The sequence below is a fragment of the Enoplosus armatus genome, chromosome 8, assembly GCF_043641665.1.
Source record: "Enoplosus armatus isolate fEnoArm2 chromosome 8, fEnoArm2.hap1, whole genome shotgun sequence".
Lineage (NCBI taxonomy): Eukaryota > Metazoa > Chordata > Actinopteri > Centrarchiformes > Enoplosidae > Enoplosus > Enoplosus armatus.
Window position 1 is genome coordinate 2,607,316 of NC_092187.1, and position 19,694 is coordinate 2,627,009.

At 43.8% G+C, this 19,694-nt stretch overlaps 1 protein-coding gene across 1 annotated transcript in view; it reads right to left on the reverse strand.

Annotated features, from left to right (window-relative positions):
* Positions 1-5,416: 5,416 nt before the first annotated feature.
* The window catches only part of agrn (agrin), a 235,893-nt gene continuing 221,615 nt past the window's right edge, over positions 5,417-19,694 (reverse strand). Inside the window, exons 33-40 of the mRNA XM_070910328.1 lie at positions 17,968-18,084; positions 15,491-15,674; positions 14,631-14,718; positions 13,688-13,711; positions 11,860-11,892; positions 9,627-9,851; positions 8,098-8,201; positions 5,417-5,667 (exon numbers count right to left, since the gene is read on the reverse strand). Of these exons, the coding sequence (XP_070766429.1) occupies positions 5,507-5,667; positions 8,098-8,201; positions 9,627-9,851; positions 11,860-11,892; positions 13,688-13,711; positions 14,631-14,718; positions 15,491-15,674; positions 17,968-18,084 (936 nt within the window). The 3' untranslated portion in view covers positions 5,417-5,506. The remainder of the gene's footprint in view (positions 5,668-8,097; positions 8,202-9,626; positions 9,852-11,859; positions 11,893-13,687; positions 13,712-14,630; positions 14,719-15,490; positions 15,675-17,967; positions 18,085-19,694) is intronic.

Consider the following 19,694-nt stretch of genomic DNA (forward strand, 5'->3'; position numbering starts at 1 on the left):
ACATTACACAAAGATGTTCATACAGTATGAAAATGAATTAGCAGACTCTTGAAACTTACACTGTAATTGTGGTTGCATGGTAATGCAGTTTAAGTGCATATTATCTCATTGAAAAGGCTGCACTACATCACAACAACAATGAAACTATGTCCTGATGGAAGTTTACACCATACAGAAATAAAAAACAAACAAAACAAAAAAACAATGGATGCCTGGAAGAGTAAAAAAAAAAAAAAAAAAAATACATTCAAATATCTAAATTTCATTTTTGCTAAATGATTAACTGCGATGTAAAGAATACACTGTAAAATGATGGTGGTGAAGTTACGGATGGAAAGGTATGATGAGGTTCCTGGACTGAAACATTCACCTTTTATCACCATGCAGACTCATGTCCTGTTGCGTCTAGGAGGGACAAAAAGACTCACAAGCACAAAGCCTAGTTTCCCACCCAGGGGATTGGAAACCAGGATGTCCCATCTACCCTGAGGTGGCTGCTTCTATAGGCTTGCGGCCTTTGACCCCTTTTGCCTTGAGACTTGCAAATCTGCCTGTCCACAGATTGAAAAAAATCTGGAAAGGGAAACAAAGAGGACTTATACTGAGAGTGATGCAGCTGGACAGCTGGAGCCTCGTCAGAGAGAAAGAACTTTTATGACCACGTGGACATAAAAAGCTGTGAGAGAGGAACTTTATTTCACAAAAGGGGGTGAAATGTAGTATGGTAAGGGTGAGGTCTTTCACTTCAGGGGAGTAACCGTCCAACATTTTTAGAAAACATTCTTAGGAAGATCTCTCACTGATTTTCTAAGACCAGTTTCTTCCATCACTGATAATGTGGTGGACTCTCTCTGGACCCCGGGGCCTGCGTTTGGCTCAGGTTGAAAGATCAGGCCTGGGTTTTGTTGCGTAATTCCTAAATCAACTTTGGCCTTTGTACAAAGTGCAAGTCCCCAACATGTCTTAAAAAACACACACACACACACACACACACACACACACACACACACACACACACATCTTAAAATGTTCTGGCTGCCTCTGAGCTCTTGCTTCTGCAGCTTCTCTCAAAGTTGCTCAACACATGAATCAGAATTAGCTTTCTGTGTCTCCTTGTTTTCTGTGAATCCCGTGTCCTCTGAAAGACATATTTCACCCCGAACCGTCTCACCCCCTCTGGCTCCCCTGGGTGTCGCCCAAGCAGTGATCCTCTGTTCCATCATTTGGTTCTATAAATGGGTGTCCTATTTTGTTTTGATTTTAATTCCTGGAAAACCCTTTAATCAAACTACTTACACTTTTCCCCCAGACAGATCCCTCACTGGGCCAAACTATTTCATCTACACCATTTCGCAGGGGTTTAATTAACACAACACAAGATGCAATGTCCTTCTCCGTCATTAGCAAGGAATGAATTAAATTCATTAAATCTCAGGCAGCATGAAAATGTTCAAGACTGATTTGGGATGCACTGAGAGACGTATGAAGCTGTGCGGCAGTTGCCCTTTTCTCTTGAATTCCAGGCTTTCAATTAGCAGCAGGGCACCAGAGATTGCTGCAGGTGATTTGAATCACAAAGAAGTAAATATCACTGTAGCCAGAACTGCTGTTTATTGACGTCTGTGTGGGTGTGCTGACTTGAATTGTTTTTTGATTTGGAAAAACAGTATTTCAATCACATTGTTTGCAGAAACCTCTCCATACAGATAACGGATTGAAGTCTTAACTTGTGATTGCTTCAATACAAGCAGGTGCCTGGAAGACTGACGCTGTGAATGAATATGAAGATATTAGCGCTTTCCCACCAAATTGTATAGTGCGTGATCTGAACCTGGAAATATATAGAAAATACCCCCCCCCCCCAAGTGGGCTCTCTTCCTTTCCATTAGCTCGTTGTACATGAGTGTACCATCACTGATTTGGACACGAATCAAATATCTTATTCCTTATTAGTGTTGAACAACAATGGCCTATGGCGTCTTGGGTCATATGGTGACAGCTTAGCCGTCTCCATCTGAGGGAGACCATGAGAAGCGGTTGAAAGCTCGGGAAAATTGCCTTAAAATCATTGTAATATCACTTTGTTGCTACTCTTCACAAAGCGCAAGAATCTCTGCGATCTCATGCAACATCGGATGCAAAAACGTGTCAAGAACAGAAAACGTGTATAAAGCAATATTTTCAGTTTCTGAGTATAAGGGTGATGATATTCAAAAAAAAATGTTCTGTCAACGAATGAAAAGACTAGATCCAACAATGAACTGAATAGTATTATGTGTCTATCTACAGCCTGACATACTGCAGCTTAGAGCTCCACATACAAAGAGCCCCGCTGTTGCACCGGGTGACACGTTCCTTCATTATCATGAACGTGGACACTAAAAGATTCTGAACTCAAGGTTGGTTTTTTTTGTGTTTTTTTTAGAGATTAAAGTATATATTAGTGACGATTTGTGAAGATTCATGTCTTCAGTGGGAACGATTGGGAAGTCAGGTAGTACTGAGAGACAGACCGACACGTTGTTAGCCTCATCCTCTGAAGGTTCACGGCAATGCAAATCAACTCCAGATGACACAATCACGAGGGCTGACAAGAATGGGCTCCATTTGGTTGACATTTTATTTCATGGTGGTAGGAACACAAGACAAAGGTCATAAAGTTAGTAATGTTCAGGTCATGCCACTCTTACTCGGTGCACTGCCCTTTGAGGAGGTTTGCGCAGTCAGACAGTAGTTTACAGAGGCCAGACATGGAGGGTAGTCCACATGGAGACATAAATAAGGAACAGAAAATAGATTCAAAAAACAGTAAATAGAAGATTTTTTGTAAAAAGCCAGAGGGGACATTTGCAGAGGCCCCCTGGGATTTTTTTTTTTTGTGTATGAGCATTATTACTAATATAATTATCATTATTATTATGTATTACTCATTTACATTATGGGGATGAGGCTAATACACTGGCTAAAATAAGGAAACAGTTATATGGATGATGTCTTCGTCACCTGCTCAGAGTCGAGGTGACCGGTTTTTAAGGCAATTCATAGTTTCCACCCAAACCATAGACTGCAGTTGTCTTTATTGTTCTCGAGTCCTTCCAAATACACAGGAATCTCTCTCTTATTACGCGTTACCACCTGAATGGATCAAATTCGACAAGCAGTGCAGGTAAAATAAGACCAGTCAAGGTTAATAGAGTGAGTGCTGGAATTTAAACGTGTCTTGGGACACCAGAAAAGGGTTTCCTGGTCTGGCGTGGACACTCAGGGCTTGATTACACACAACACAGCTATAGCTTCAGGGCTATCCCTCGCCCATGTACATAAGTATATCATTGTGTGGGCGAACAGACAAGTCAGACATGGTTCCAGTGTATATTACTAAAAACATAAACCTCCACAGGTCACACATTTGCTAAATTTACACTTAAAAATTGCAGGGCTGTACAAAAACAGGTTGCTTGATGATTTAAGAAGGAAAACATAATCACGAACTTAAAAAAAAAAAAAAAAAAAAAAAAGACCATTTGATACTCAACCATGAACAGGCATGACTTTTTCTCAGAATATTGCCAAGGTTCTCATATCAAAACAAGTGTCTTTAAGTCAGTCGTCGCAGCTTATTGTGGTTCAGCAGAGACGACTCCACGTTGCATCCGTTCACTGGTACAGAATTCGCACTAGTAATACAAACCCATGCGTTACTATGTTAATTTGCAAGTACTGTAGGATTATGCATCTTTTTCCATTGTTTCTTTTTTTTTTGTTATGGCTTGAAAAGGTCACAACAACATCACAGTCTCTCTCTTTCTCTCTCTCTCGACGGCCGAATAAAGACTCCTCCAGGAATGCTCCTAGGTCAAATATGACGAAAAGAAATTAAGTCTCAGAGTGTTTTTTTTTTTTTTGAAGCTTTTCTGTTTGTGTTGACGGCTGACTGTTGTTTGACGGGACGTTCCCAAGAGCAGTGGTAGCTCTCCCCATGATAAGATCTCTCCTCGCCTCCTTTCTGTCTGTCCTTTTCTTCAGCCTTTGCTTTCAGCACCTCCCTAAGGTCAGATATGGTAACAACTCTTCCACTTATGCACCATTCAAGGTCCTGCAAAACTAACTGCTCCCAAGAAAAATAAAGAAGACCAAAAAAAAGAAGACACAGGTAATGAACAAATATAAAACATTATTCCGAGCTCTGTAGTTTCTGAAGTTACATCAGTGGTTCTAAGAGGGAAAAAAAATGGAACCTTTTTATAGTCAAAACCAAACAAACAAACAAATCCCCAAACAGTGACATTTTCCAAATTAGAACTTTTTTTTTTTTTTTTCTTTTTTTTTTTTTTGGGAACAAAACGTGAATTAAAAAACAAACAAACAAACAAACAAAAACCAGATTCAAACCGACACTGCAGAAGTGCATGCATTTATAGTGGTCATCATTAGTTCATCTGCTGATTGTAAAACAGAACGCACAATAGTACATGAGAAGCACAATTCTCCAGAGAGAACCCATCTTACATATTCACAGTCTCAGGTATTATTTATATACTCTATATTTATAACATTTATTCATGTCTATGATTCATGTCTTGACTTATGACTAATGATATGCGAGTCATTGTGGAACGCAGCGCTCTCTCCGTCATGTCGGTTGCAGTGTTAGTGAGTCATATTTCAAAACTAAAGGCTCTGATGGGATTCAGATCGAGTGGAGAGTTTTTTTTTTTTGTTTTGGGGGGGCGCTGTGAGATGGGGGTTGATCAAGTGGTTTCGACTGTGTACTTTCTCACTGTAGCAGCTTGAGTGATATCTGAAAAGTCCCATTAGGAAAATACAGTGGGCTACCGGGGCTGAATACAGAGTTTCTTTGACTGCAGACGCCAGCTGGCTGCAGCATCACAGAACTGCACACACCGGGCTACAGAGCACACTGCGTCCAGCTCCCATGGGCTGGGGGGGGGGGGGGTATGTCTTTATATTCATGGATGTATGGGCCATGCTTGGGGGAATGTGGACGATATATATGGCACCAAGACAAGGCAGTAACCAGAGATCATCAGCAAGGTCCATCAGTGTTCAAGTAATGAGCGAGGAAAAAGGAGCAGGCTTTCTTTTTTTCTTTCCTTTTTTTTTTTTTTTTAAAGTTGGCGTTTGTTTTAAAACAACAAAACTGACAAGAATAAAAGATCTCTTTTTCGCCTGCTTTTGGAAAAAAAAGATGAGGGGGGGGCCAGGGAAGGAAAGAAAAAGAGTGTTCTGTGAACGGAGGTGCAGATTTAAAAAAAAATAAAATAAAAACAAGAGAGGAAAAAAAATAGAAGAAAGAACAAAATATATAAAACAAAAATCAAAACAACATATTAATTTTCTTTTCATATAAAAAGCGATGAAAAGTATACAAAAATACAAAATAATTACAGCAGGAGACATGGGTGCTATGGAGGGAGCGGGTCGGAGGGTTTCTCTTTTTTTTGTTTTTCTTTTAATTTTTCCTCAATATTTTGTCTCTGCCAGGTTATTTGGCGGCGGAACAGTGTAATATTTTGGGGCTGTTTAAGGCGTCCTCCAGCAGGTGGAGCTCCACGCCGTCCACCACCACATCCTTGATGCAGCCAACAAAGCCGGTGCTGTAGGCCTTGGGCAACCGACGGGACACCGCCAGCTCCTCCAGACCACCTGAGGGGAGACGGAGACAGAGGTTGACACAACGATGAATCAGCTACTGCACATAAAACACTCACATTAAGGAACCACCGAGACACGGACCTGAGCTAAACCATTCTGCCCTCTTAAGTATTTATGTAATGTTTTTAAAGGGCTACAAATTCTCAAGTGTTTTCACGAGCTGAGTAGTACCACCCCATGACTAGCAAACTGGCCTTCATGTTTAAAATGCATGGAGTGCCCATTTAAAGATTTAAAGACACGAGGATAAAGATTTGGATTTCATAGCAAAATTAGACCTCGTAAATGCCATCAAAAGGCTGAAATATTTTGGCGGAGGAACGTATTTCCGGTACTAAAGCAGATACTTGTCTTTGTCTTGCGTGATGCATGATGACACCAGCTGATGGACACGACAGGTTGACGCTTTATTTGTCAATAACCACCGCGATCAAAAGGGGAAAAAGGCGGAAAGCCTTGCTCACCAGCCAGAGGAGGTTAAGACAGACGAGAGGGAGAAGGTTCTTTTAATTTGACACGGTGCATAAAGTGCTCAGAAATGTGCTACGAATGACAGGTGGTGACAGAGTGTAAAATTATGAATACCTTACGTCCTCGTTATTTTTTTTATTTGTTTTCATCTTTAGTGCTAAGCGCTCGTTGCTGTGCTGTGAACTCCCCAGACATCACAGAGACATCTCAACAGAGAGCTTGGGTTCTTACAGGTGCTGCACTTTTCCTCGGCTGGCCGTCCACGTTGGACACCGCTGCTAATGACACGCGCGAAACCAACGACATAAAAGAAACCATTCCCCGTGGTTTTTTTTTCCAATTCACCAAACTTGCACTCAGAGAGATTTATGTTTCAGTGCCGTGAGCACCGCAGACCAAATACCATTCGCCTCCATTGTAGTGGGGAAGAGGCCAAAGCTGCATGGGCAAACACCTCAAGGTTTAAGTGGAAAAACTGTCATTATTTGACAAAAACGACGCTTTAAAGCCCTTGTGAACTGGATGTAAAAACTCACTGAAGTGTCTTATCTATCAGTAATAGAAAGTTTAAAAATGGACATTTCTTAATATGGAAATATCACGGATTTGTATTTCAAAGCAAATGTTTCAGCCCCTTTGTACCTGACCATTTCGCTTTAACTTTTCTGCACTTTTCCTTCTATTTCTGTTGGTTTTTTTTTTTTTAAAGTCTCATAACGTTCCTTTGTTGAGACTTGATGACCTAATTGCTGGGTGTGTGGCTGGCTCCTTTTTTCCTTTTGATGGTGTTTTGAGCAACTCCATTGCGCCAGCACACCCAAAGTAGTCATTAGTGTCTTTCTCAATAAATCCGCGTGAAACATCTTTATTCCGATTTTCAAGACATCTGTTCTCACTGGGAGGGAGGCTGACCCGAGTTTTTGATGTTTTACCTGGCTGCCGTCCCCGCTCTCTCTGTTCTCTAACGCTGTCAGAATCCTCCTGCATCATCTGTCTTCTCCTCGCTTCATGTTAGTCCAACTCCCCCCACATTCCCCATCTCTCCTTCCCTTCCCTTTTTTCAGTCTGTCGGGGCTGAGAGCTCATATCCCGTCAAGCTCTTTACATCCCCTGTCCCTGCCCCCCTTTAATCGGATTGCGCTCCTCCGAATTGGGGATCGACAGGGCTAATTTCATGCAAGTTACAGATGAATTAATGATGAACAGCGAAAAGGGGATTTAAAAAAGGAGAGGGGCTCTCGATGGGAGGGCTGCGTGAGGATTATGTATTCTTGCTGCAGGCCTCGCTCAGCACCTGTTCCACTGCACTGCCTCCCTGTGTGTGTGTGTGTGTGTTTGTATGCGTGTACCTGAGTACACGAGCGCACCACTACATGCAAGCGTGTCTCTTAAATGTCACTCACGCTGCTTCTCCCCTCAAACCCTGCCTCCCCGCCGCACTGCGCTGTGCATTTCAAAGAACAGTCTGAATCGTATTTTCGGTGGCCCGTCTTCAATGTTATTTCCTCAGAATGTTCAATCCCGCCGTACCGCGTGTGTTCTTTCAAAAGCGATTTCTCTGAGCCAAGTTCAGACAAAATTGAAGTCGAGGTAGATAACGGGCTGACTTTGGTCATTTTCAATTCAGGAGAGCAGACAACTTTTGAATTAGTCCGATAGCCTTTCATTTCTCAACTCAATACCTGAATAGGCTTGGACTTTTTCTTTTTTTTTTTTGCCCAAACCGCAATCGTTTTTCCTTGCCAGACACTTTGCTTATCCTCTGCAATGCCAATGAGTTCATGGCTCATTTTTTTTGGCAGCCTTCTTCCACTGGCAAGGATGAAAAAGTACTATAGAATTACAAGTGTTCCCCTGACTTGATGTATGGCATTTGTAGACACATTTCCAAGTCTGAATGATGTTTTTTTTTTTTTTTTTTTTCCTTTTGAAACATGTGTGGGCACCTACCCAACCAGAGCGCTCCGTCTGTGTCCAGCTGTGTTGCTGCCAAAGGCGATGACCCTGTTACTGCTGCCTCATTGCCAACCTGTAGAGAGCCGTCTCTAAGTGCTCTGAGGAGGAGAAAGAAAAAAAAAAGAAAGAGAGATGCAGTTGGAAGTCGGCCTGATGCATGCGTGTCATGCTGAATAGCTGTAAATAGCAGTTTCATTTAATCGGAAGCATCAAGACAAGCATTGCTCCACTGCCAGCACTCTGAGCACTCACATAACTGCCTTTGCCAAGCAGCGTTCTAAATGTGCCTGTCTACCAGCTAACAGATGCCGTTAGAGCACCATTCATTCTAGGCGGCTCCGCACTACGCATTAGCACACACTTAAGAATTGTGACGACGGGGCTAATTTGAACCCACAAAAGAGGGTTTCCAACAGAGAGAGAGAGAGAGTGTCGTTAATCGGCAAGTCGTGAACACGGATAGCTGTGTAACTATGTGAGCTGCGCGCCACATGCTGCGATTTACACCATCATCAACATCCCAAATAAGTCATCTCCCAGCGACTCATGTGGTCTCTCTGTAAGCCCGGGATGAGATTCGGCCAAATCCCTGTTTGAAATGGATGCAGCGGCTTTCCGAGGATCGATTATTCTTGCCCTACATGATTATACCCATCTAATTATCCCCCATACTTCCATTCACAGCCATGATGAAAGCAAATGTTCAGCAGCGATAAAGCAGAGATCCCGTGGAAGGTGTTAAGTGGGTCATTTTCAAAGTTCAGGCGGTTAATTTGTTTCTAATGAAGGAATCCATTAATGTGCCACTGTGTGGCAGGAAGTACTGCATGCTTTGTTTTTTTTTTATTTCTACATCTGGACTAATTATCGACGCAGTAAACTATGTATAAACCGTAGACGCACGTTGTAGGTGTATGTTACAAAATGCACGACTAAGGCACAGCATCTTGAGGACTAGTCTTTCAAAGAAAACTTCACAAATTCATTTAGGAATATGCAATGTGTAAGCACAGAATCAGCTTAAATAATCGGTAATTTGACTAATCATAATCAAATCTATACACGACAAACCTGAAACCAGCAGAGGAATACTGCCTCATATAAAGCACCTATAGGATCAATGCACGTGTCTACAGTGTGTGCACAGTGCATGTGTTAATATAGATACTGATGTGAATTTTGATTTATTTTATTCATTTATTTCCTGGATACACTTCCTATAACGTGCCAAAATGTGTTGGAATGTTGCCGCATGTTCCTCCTTTTTGAACATTCATTAATGTGTCTAAGCAATTTGATGTGCAACGCGTCACACTCATGCATGACCAGGCATGAAAATAACCTTAATCTGAAACTAATCAGAGTCATCTCAGCGCAAGGGATCACTGTGCAGCAGAGGATTCACGCGAGGGATCACACAGTTTGCAGCAACACAAACACAATATGGATTAAGTCTAATCCTGGTCTAAATGTAAAAGCTTTCCCACCTGATCCCCAGCTACCTGCCGTCTCTCTCATCTTACCTGCTGGCCTTGATGCGTATCCAGCGGTTGGTGTCGACGCGCACCGAGGAGCGCAGCACCACGGGCTTGGAGCCCAAGTCGTAAGTCATCTGGACGTGTCCGTCCACGATGGCCAGGGCAATGTAGTCAGAGCGCTCCACGCCCTTCCCGCTCCACAGCACCAGGCCCTGGGTCGCCTCAGTCCGGATGCTCAGCTCAAACTTGTTCACCAGCAGAGCCTTCTCGCTAGGAGAGCCGAGAGTACAGAACAGTCAGCTTTTGGTCTAGTTCATCAAAACGAGTTCTGATCTTTGGCGTAGCTGACGCGGCTCAGTGAGTGCTTGTGTCGTTTGTAGCTGCATATGTGAAGCGAGGGTCCTCTGCTGGTTGTCTCCAGGGTACGTTACCCGTGATTCGAGCACTGACATGTGGTTCTGTGTGCGAGCATGTAGCCAGAAAGCTCTGTAGCTCAGGCTCTACAGCCTCATACTAACAGAGTTAAAGGGAGTAGCAGGGGGCTGTTTTGCTATTAGCTTTGCTACATCCTACTGAGCCTGAACTGCATTTCTGCTCAGTGCTTCCTGTGTTGCTCAGTGTGTGTGTGTGTGTGTGTGTGTGTGTGTGTGCGTTGTTAAGGCAGCTGTTTGATCTCCAGTCTCTTGACTGCTACAGTTGCGGGGGTGATTTGGATGCAGAGACTAGGCGACTTCCACCCATCCTTAAGAGGCACTGTACGTCACTGTCACCGATGTGTGAGAGAAACACACACCGTGATGTGCCTGTACTGTATGCGTGGGCACACACACACACACACACACACACACACACACACCATCACACATCCATTCCTGCAAACAAACACACATACAAAGTCCCTGTGTTCTTTGTGAGTTCAGCAGATACAGAAGACATCCAGAGAGCCTTTAGTTTGTGTGTGTGTGTGTGTGTGTGTGTGTGTGTGTGTGTGTACGATTGAGCGTGCATGTCATCAATCAGCATCTGTGCAACTGTCTGCTCATCTGCACAAACGGATCGTCTTCCACCTTCTTCAAGGAGTATTCAAACACAAAGACAAAGACGAGGACACGTATGACAAAGAACTAATGACAAGTGGTTAAAAAAACAAAAAACAAATACAAACGCAGCACAGAGCTGGGGACAAAGATTTGACAAGACAGACGACAAGACAAAGGAGTCAGCATAGCAAGCGGAGAGGCTCATGAGAGTACAAATAGGACAGGAGATGGGAGGGCACAACAAGAAACTGAGTATGGCAAGTTCTCTTACACTGTAAGTAGCGTTTTCTCGCTTTCTCTGAGTATTTTCTTTGAATCAATGAGCAGGAATAAAAAGCGCACCGGGTACAGAAGCAATGGGATGGGAGTTTATTAACTGCTGGCCTAAGGTAAAGCAACTTTGACAGCTCAGGCCAACAATAACGCTGGTTCACCTCAGCAGACGTTGGGGATAATTCAGAGTCAAATTAGGTTATCTCCTTCAGAAACATGCTTGGATTGGAAACTTGGACCCCCTTGATTAACTAACCGCTGAGGTAAACAGGAACAACAACGACAACAACAACAAAAAAAAAGCGTATGATTTAAGAGCATCATGTTTTTTTTTTTTCTCCAGAGAGAGAGAAAAAAAACACAAATACAGCTCAGTGAACCCTCTCTTGGCAAACCCTCAAAGAGCTTACAGGGCCCAATAAATCTCCATCGGAGCGGCTTGTCAGTGATAAGGTCAAGGTTATTAAAAGTGCTGAATATATCATGAATAAAACAACGCTGGCGCACAGCATTCCAAATCTCATATACACCACTGACTTCATAGATTTCTGCCTTTATCATTATTTTTTTTTGTAAATGGAGGGATTTTATGTTCTTCGTGTATGTCTTCAAATTCTCAGAGGGCTTCCCAGAGTGCTGTCCTCCATTTAAACTCTAGGTGGCAGTAGCGGTTAGAATAACAAAAAGCCATCGGGGGGAGGAGAGCCACTGCAAAGACGCCGCAGCTCTGGCTGGTTTTCGTGCCGTTATCAGAGCTCTGAACCTCAGAATTAATTGAAGCATATGCAGAGGCTCTTTGTGATTCCTATTGGTAACTCTATCTCAATAATGGAAACAATCTTGTCTCTGCGGAGGAGGGTTTAGCCCTGTGAGAGGTTGGGGAGGGGTTATCCGGAGAGACGGGGAGGATGAGGAGGCGAGCGGACAGCAGTGCACCGAAGTCTAAAAGCTTTTGAGAGACTCACCTCTGGTCAGATGGGTTCTCCAGAGACTCGGGACTTAAGGGAGCAGGGGAGAAAGTCAACGGCATGCAGTATAAGCGCAAGAGGCCAGAAGGAAAGAAGGAAGGAGGGGAGGAAGGAGGGATGTTGTGAGCCCACTGGGTGACTCGCAGAGGTCTAGTTTAGACCTGGAGCTGCAAAAAGCATAACTTATCTGCTCTACTACAACATCGACCATGTCAACAGTCGATAACAACTGTTGTGTGTGATCACAGGAAGTGTGTAGCTCAGCCCTGATCGCACCACAAACCATAAAAGGAGGCTCTCACGGGAACCAGTCGGATCAAGATGATGACTAATGCACCAGAATGCCCTGGGAGGAAGCTTTTTTTTTTTTTTTTTTTTTATATAAACGTGAGCATCAAGATTAAGTACATACATGGTCAGTGTCCACACCGGTGCAAAATCTACTTAAAGTCAGCGTCCAATTATTGAACAACTCCTTTATATTTATGGCAATTACCTCCTGTCTAGAGGCGGAAGCGGCGAATGAGAAAAATTGGGCAATTGTCAAAGAATGTCATATGCCATATCAGTTCAGAGTCACGGGCAGATATGATTTGTCACTGAAATGATGGGGCTCGAGCAAATCGACCTGAGCTTTCAGATGCGGGCAGAGAGGTGAAGGAGGAGCGATCAAAGGGTGCTGTAAATAGTAACAGAAACGTTAATCCAAGGTGAGCGTTTGACATTTTGGCCTCGCCCCAGCTCTTAACGGCCCCTTGAGAAATGTTTTCATTTCCTTTACAAAATCAAATCGCGCCGAATTGATCGGCACGCCCTCTTGAGTGCTGCACCAGGGCCCTGGTTTGCTTAGACCCGACGCTCATTGTGGCTCTTAGTAAATGTGACATCCATTAAACTTTTGACAGTCTGGCTCCAAGGACCACTGTCCCCTCCTGCTAAGTGAGATTGATGCCCATGGCTACACACTGCCGAGAGATCTCAATTGGAGGTCTAATCTACAAAGGGAGACAAATCTGTGATTAACATGTCACTGCCTCTCTGTACGGCCGACTCCGTAATTATTCACAATTACAGTTAGAGATCTGGCAAAAACGAAATGACAGAAGCCCTGGCATGGATTGGAACTCTGGGCTGAATCCAGTCGGCTTAATTTGAGCTGAATTCTGCTTTGCCGCTTTGTGGGATTTTTAAAAAAAAAAAAGAGGTTACTTACTGAGCTAATGAGCAGGAAAAAAAAAATCCTTAATAACTAAGTCATGACCGAGGGCTTTCCCAAGCAGAAACTCTACAGGCACCAGAAACTAGGTTATGGGGTATTTAGTATATCCTCCTCTTGCGGTTTTCAAGGGTCTCATTCATTTCCCACGTAGCAGATAATGCCATTCAGCGTAAAGTGCGTGGCAATTCGTTTTTTTGTTTATGAACGAGATACAACCATGCATAAGATATTGCACATTCTTAGTACAGCAAATACATTTTCTCTGAGGGTTGAGCACAATGCTTATCATGCACACATTCATGCTTCCCCCTTGCACTGGATGAAAAAAAAAAAAAAGAGAAAGGATCTAATGACAGTGCAAAATGTATTTAACATAATGAAATCTGTCAAATTAAATCATGGATATGGAGCTTGAATGTAAAATCTGACTCTACCGGTAAAGATGATTTCTGTGTGGAGGAAATTATGACGGGAAACTGAATGTACTTTAATCTCTTCTATTGGGTTAACTATCAAAAAAATGGCTTTTTTTTTTTTTTTTGCAGTTGCTGTTAGTTGGGCTTGATTCGAAGCCGGGCAAATACCCAGTCATAAAGTCTTACTTACTCTGGGATCTCATTGGTCAGTTGGCTTGGGTGAAAAGGAAAGACAGCGGAAGGACATTCACATGAGACAAGACACGTGTGGACAACGACAAAGGGGGGTCAGACTGAAAGACAGGACAAACTGGGGTGCCTAGAGATCAACAGCAACGACACACAGAAAGACACGCGCGGAGTTCTCCGGCCAGCTGTTTCTGAGTGAGCGCGAGAAGCGTGGCTCCACGGGAGCGTGATGATCTGCAGGCTGCGGCCCGGTTTTCACACCTCGGGAGTGTTTGTGTGAAGAGCTGTGAGACGAAGATACAAGAGCCGTATGCTTGATGTCTTTTCAGGTTCATCACATAAACATTTTTGTTTATGCCAACCTGGAGGCGCACTCTTGCCAACCTTGTAGATGGATGGAAGAGGGAAAATGTCTCATCAGCTGCCTAAAGGGACAGGATTTCTAGTTTTTTTTTTGTTTTTTTACACCCGCTCCAGAAACCATTTTACACTTGCGTCATCAGCTTTTTCCTATTACAGGGTGTTAAAAATTGCAGGCGACACGTATTCGGATGGCAGTTTTACGGAGAACAGTCATACACACATTCAAAGTTTAATCATGCGCGTGTGCTTATTGTCCAGCGTGTGCTAAGCTGTAGACCACAGAGCAAACTGAGCGTCCTCAGGGCAACACCACTGTGATTGTTAACCGTCTCGCTAATTAGTGAAATCCTGTCAAAAGCTGAGCAGGACTGCCATGGACGTGGGGGTGGGGGGGTGGGGGGCTATTAGCCAACCTAGTTCACCCTGAAGACCGAGCACTGATGATATCATCAACACTGTCATCATGGCTTACCAAGTGAGGAGATAGATAGACAGAGGGGTTATTTGGCTAATGGCTAATACGAGGGAGATGTTGGATGAAGCTGAATGGATGAGGACGATCCTCTTGTCCTCTTCCTTACCTCTTTGTAACAGCGTTGTGGTACTCGATGAACGTCCGCCCGTCGAAGGCAATGGCCTCTGTCTCTCCGGCAGACTTCTCGTAGATGGCTGGGGGGGGGGGGGGGAAGAGGATTGTTCAGAGGATGAGATCATACCAATCAATAAGACAGAGGGTTCAGTTATCAGAGCTGAAGGCAATGGCGTCTGAGCAAATGGGGCACGGTGGAGTGTCGGTGCGTTCGTGGTTTTAATTAACGTGAAAGGGACAGCCGGGCCACACGCACAAGGTTAATGGTGAAGGCAGTGACCGAGTGCGTAAGACAGATCGGGCCAGAGTGAGCGTACGTCTGGCAGAGTGACACGAAGATGATGAAAAGGATGTGCAACTCTTGAAAAGAGTGTTTCATGAATATTCAACTGGCACGTTTCATCATTTTCATAACTGCCACTTTAGTTTGAAATCAATACACAATAAGGCTAACTCGAGACATCACACGTCTGATATCGACGTTATCTTGCCTAGGCAGAGCACAATGAGCAGAAGGAGACGTGCAGTTCCTCCACCTTCCATTGAGGCGAGCCAAGAACGAAAAGCAGCCAAAACGCTGCCATGGGTCCTTTTAGAGACAAGACACATAATGTCGGATGAGGAAATAGTTGCGATGTTTCACTGCAAATTTCACACCGCCTTGATAAGGTGATCTCAATGTCACTGCTCGCCACCGGCTTACGCCAATCGTTCTGATCCTCACAATCATAATTAGGGCGACAAATGTGTTTAAGCTTCGAGATCGCCCGTGGCGCTTTGACTTGAAGTGGGACGAAGACAAATGTAATATGGCAGTTAGGATGGATGATAACGACGGCCCGAGATACTCACTGTTCTGACAGTGTCCCCCTGAGAAACCGCTGAGGCAAACGCACTCGTAGGTGTCCAGCTGGGGGTTGCAGCGGCCGCCGTTGTGGCAGGGCTCCAGGGAGCACGGGTGGTCCCCGAACATGGCTACGTCGCTGGAGCGCAGGGCGTTCTCCTCTCTGAGGATGGGGGTACCCATCAGAACGATCTGGGAGCAGGAAACATCGGGTTAAAGGGGCACTTCGGTGACGTTTCACATACTTTAGGTTACACACAAAAGATCAGCTTACTAGTCACGCTTGGTACAACTCTGTGAAAACAGTCGCGTAATGTCTTCTGTGGCTCTAAAGGAAACGCTTCTGATGATAAAAAAAAAAAAATAATCCTGACGATGTTGTCAGATATCTCAGCTTAGGTTTGGAGACAACACATTTACATCACTTGAGGCATGGAGTTTGAAAAACGTGGGCATTTACCAGGCAGTGAGGGCCTAACAATTGGTTGCATGGGAAATGTGGCATGAAAGTCTGGATATCTCGGCCTCTGAATCTTTGATTTTGACCCTTCTTGTTTTATTTGTCTCCTGTGAGTCCCCAAACGTGACGGAAGCACAATACTAAACCACTGGAGACCTGGAGAAAATGAAAACATCCATAGGTTTTTTTAAGACTAGGCTAATCTGCCTCATCAGGACTGTTTGGATGTGGTCGGATCAGACTTGATTGACGGTGGCCTGGCAACATAAGCAAACAGCCCCACAGCGGCCATCGTAGTTTTCCAACCTGCCCACTTAAAACTAATGACACAAAGAGAGAAATACAGAAACGTTACAGTCACGTTAAAAAAAAACCCACAACGGTTCCCTAACTTTGGCAGAAAAGTGTGTGTTCATGAAGGCGTGTTCTCTGCTAGTTCACTCATAGTAAGAAGTCGATTGAAATATGTTTCCAGGGCCTTTAATACATGGCATACTGTATTTAATACACAGTCAATGCTTATTACACACCTCTCAGTAAGGCTAACTTTATGGTAGTAGGTCAACAAGCTCAATTTGAATGTCTAGTAAAGAAACATTAACAGGCCTTTCTGCCAGAAAGCCTTTCTAACACATGGTTGACGTTGTGAAATGGTCGCAGTTTGGTCAGGTTCAGGCACAAAAAAATACTTGGTTAGGTTTAGGAGAAGATCGTGGTTTGGGTTAAAATAATAAGTCAACGTTGACTTTTGGTTTCACAGAGGACAGCTGCCTCCTGTCTTTCTGTCAGAAGGCTTTCTGGCAGAAAGCCGGGTGTACATGAACTTTTCACAGAAATCCAGTGTCACCGCTTCGGCACACTGCACAGATCGCTGATAGGCTAATATGCAACTTCCCAAGTAACAGCCAAGGGATATCGTTAAACATTTAGCAATTGGTATAAATAAAAAATTCCCAGCGTTATTCAATTTATTTTCATTGAGAATTAGAAAATAATTAGATGTTCTATTAGTACATTTTGGACCGATCTGCCTGTAAACTTCGATTGCTAAACCAGTATAATCTCATAAATCACTTGTTAAAACTTTCAGAGCCGTGGTTATGTATGACTCTTAATATTAATTGTTTTTGACCTTTCTTTGGAGGATTACCTTTATGATTCTCGTCTTGCTTTTAAATCTCTTACCCTCCATTTCGCTGCTTTGGTTGTCAAATTTATCTGATTTAATTTTCCTCTCCTTAGCAAAACACTTGAAGATTATCATTTGGTTGTTGTCCAAAGGAAAGCATTTTAAGTTTACGGGGCTTTGTGTTTTCTGCTGAATGATCATTAAACCTAATTATCACAACACACCCTGAGAGCAAACAACAGCGTGCAGCGATAGTGTAGATTATTCTTTAACGCGTTCTTCGTCTAAACATGAATCCCACACTGTTACCACATAGGAAAACTCTGGAGTTAGGCGTTGATACGGCACACATGTTAAACAGGACATCAGAACTGAGAATGCATACCGTCTTCCTCATAATTAACTATTCCCCACAGGCCAAGTAAGACAAACGCCACATTTAGCTTTTGATTTGCTCGACACCGTCAAGGGAAAATATGCAGAGGAGAACTAATGACAAGTTTGCGCAAACAGTAACATCCTGCCTTTGTTCTACTGGGTTATTTTTGGCACTCAGAGATGAGCTTTTTGCTGGAGAATAAAAAAGAACTGGAAGGCTGTCAGGGAAAGATCTGAGAATATGTGCATTCTATTATTAGTGCATGCTAACCCAAATGAGCAGAGCCACTGCCCGTCACAGTGAGAGCTTATAATGGAAAATTACTAATACGGGGGTCCGTAGTGTGACAGCCGGACAGCTAATAACTTCGTTTTGAATTTGCTACTGTATATCTGAGCAAACAAGGGCCCCCCCCCCCCCCGAGTCATTAAAATAACACATACACATGAGCAGAATCCACAAGCGGAGCTAATGACACAATACTCCTTCAAGAAACAGAGGCTTGTAAACATTTTACCTTTTGGATTGTTCCCTTGAAGCCATCCGTGAGCGCAGCGACCCTTGCTAGTCGGCTGTAATCGGGAGCTCCACCAACAAAAAGAGACTCTTTCAGGTTAAGGTCTACGTGCAGGTTCTGATGAGACGGGACACAAAAGAGGTATCAACTGGTGAGCCAGAGCGGAGCAAACTTGAAAAAAGAAAAAGAAAAAGAAAGAAAGCTCCACATATATCTTTAAAAACGCCCAATTAAGTCTTTCCTGTACCCCATCTGCACTTTCTCTCAGGGGGGTTTTTTTTCTATTCGGGACGTAATGGTTTATGGTTTTACGTTAGTGAGTGGAGTTATGTGTTTGTGTCCAGGGAGCATGAAATAAGTTGTATCCTTTTAGTCGAGATAGAAAGATGGAGACTAATACACCACATTTGCAGGCATGTCACAGTCCTATGGATTGTCCTATTAAAAACAACCAAAAAAGGGGTTTATCCATATTGTAAGCCAGCAGACACTTTAACTGCACTTCTTTCCACAATACACTTGATACATTACAACATAATTGATTTCTGTGTCTCTCAGAGAGAGTGGTCAATTATCCTCTATCTGTGAGACATAAAAAGAGACTACAAAGGGGAAAATCAGGAGCAGGCTGGACTTGAGATGTGGATGGTTCTTTACAGACATCTCTAATGAATGGCTGATCATAAGCACCGACCTTTCGAACAGCTGAGTGTGGAGACACATTAATTGCAATTCATTTGGGCGGCAGGCGGCTATGAAATTCGATTCTTTCCACCAAACCTTTGGGACAATCGCTGTGCATTAGCAAAGTGCCGCTTCCCTTCTTTTGCATGGAAGACCCAGCCCACTTCAGAGGGAAGGAATTAATGATCTTTATTTTATGTGGAGCAGTAATTGCCAGAGGGGTAAAGTGGAGTTAATTGCTGGAAAAATGATGGAAGGGGCCAAATAAACAGGCTTTGTACAGGCAAGCTGGCGCCGGCTCGGTTTTTATTTAGGTTGGGATTTGGAGTGCGGGAGGCAGCGGTGCTTGGCTGGAGCCCGGGGCTGTGTCACTGCACCTTGAACTGCTTCCAACAGAGACAGGGCGGGGACCTTGGCCAAATGCTGCTGGACACAGCTGTGACTGGTGCCTCTGGGCTTCGAAAAAAGTTCTCACCAAAATTGCAGGCCAGAGTTGGCCACCTCAGGCCCTTTATCTAGACCTTCCTGCTCTGCAACACTCACTTAATCTGCAGGTAGACGTAAGAAGAGATGCGTGTGGAACCCGTTCCCCTGGACTTGCGGTTTTAGATCTCGTTTGAGATTTTACACCTTATTTATAATGTGATACTTTGAGCGCACACACACACACTACCTTTGTAAAGTTGCTTTTCTACGACTCTAAAGTGAGATTTCATGCAACGAAATGGTGCATAATGCTCTGTTTTAAACAGGTAATCGTCTGCACCTGGTGAGAGAGAGGACAGCTGCTTCTGTGGAGTGATACTTGCTCGGCGAGGCTCGGTGAGCGCTGTTTAGTGTTGTTATTGGCGAGTGAGTGGGTGAAAGAGTGAGCGACTTCATGATATTATGGAGGATTGTTCCCGTGTCCAAAAGAAGTGAGAGCAGATGACAAAAGAACAGCTCGGCTTGGCTTGGCACCTCACCGTCTCCTACGGTATATATTTCCCTTCGCTCGCCTCCCATCTTCGCTCTCACTTTTTTCGACAGCCACGCGGCGCCGG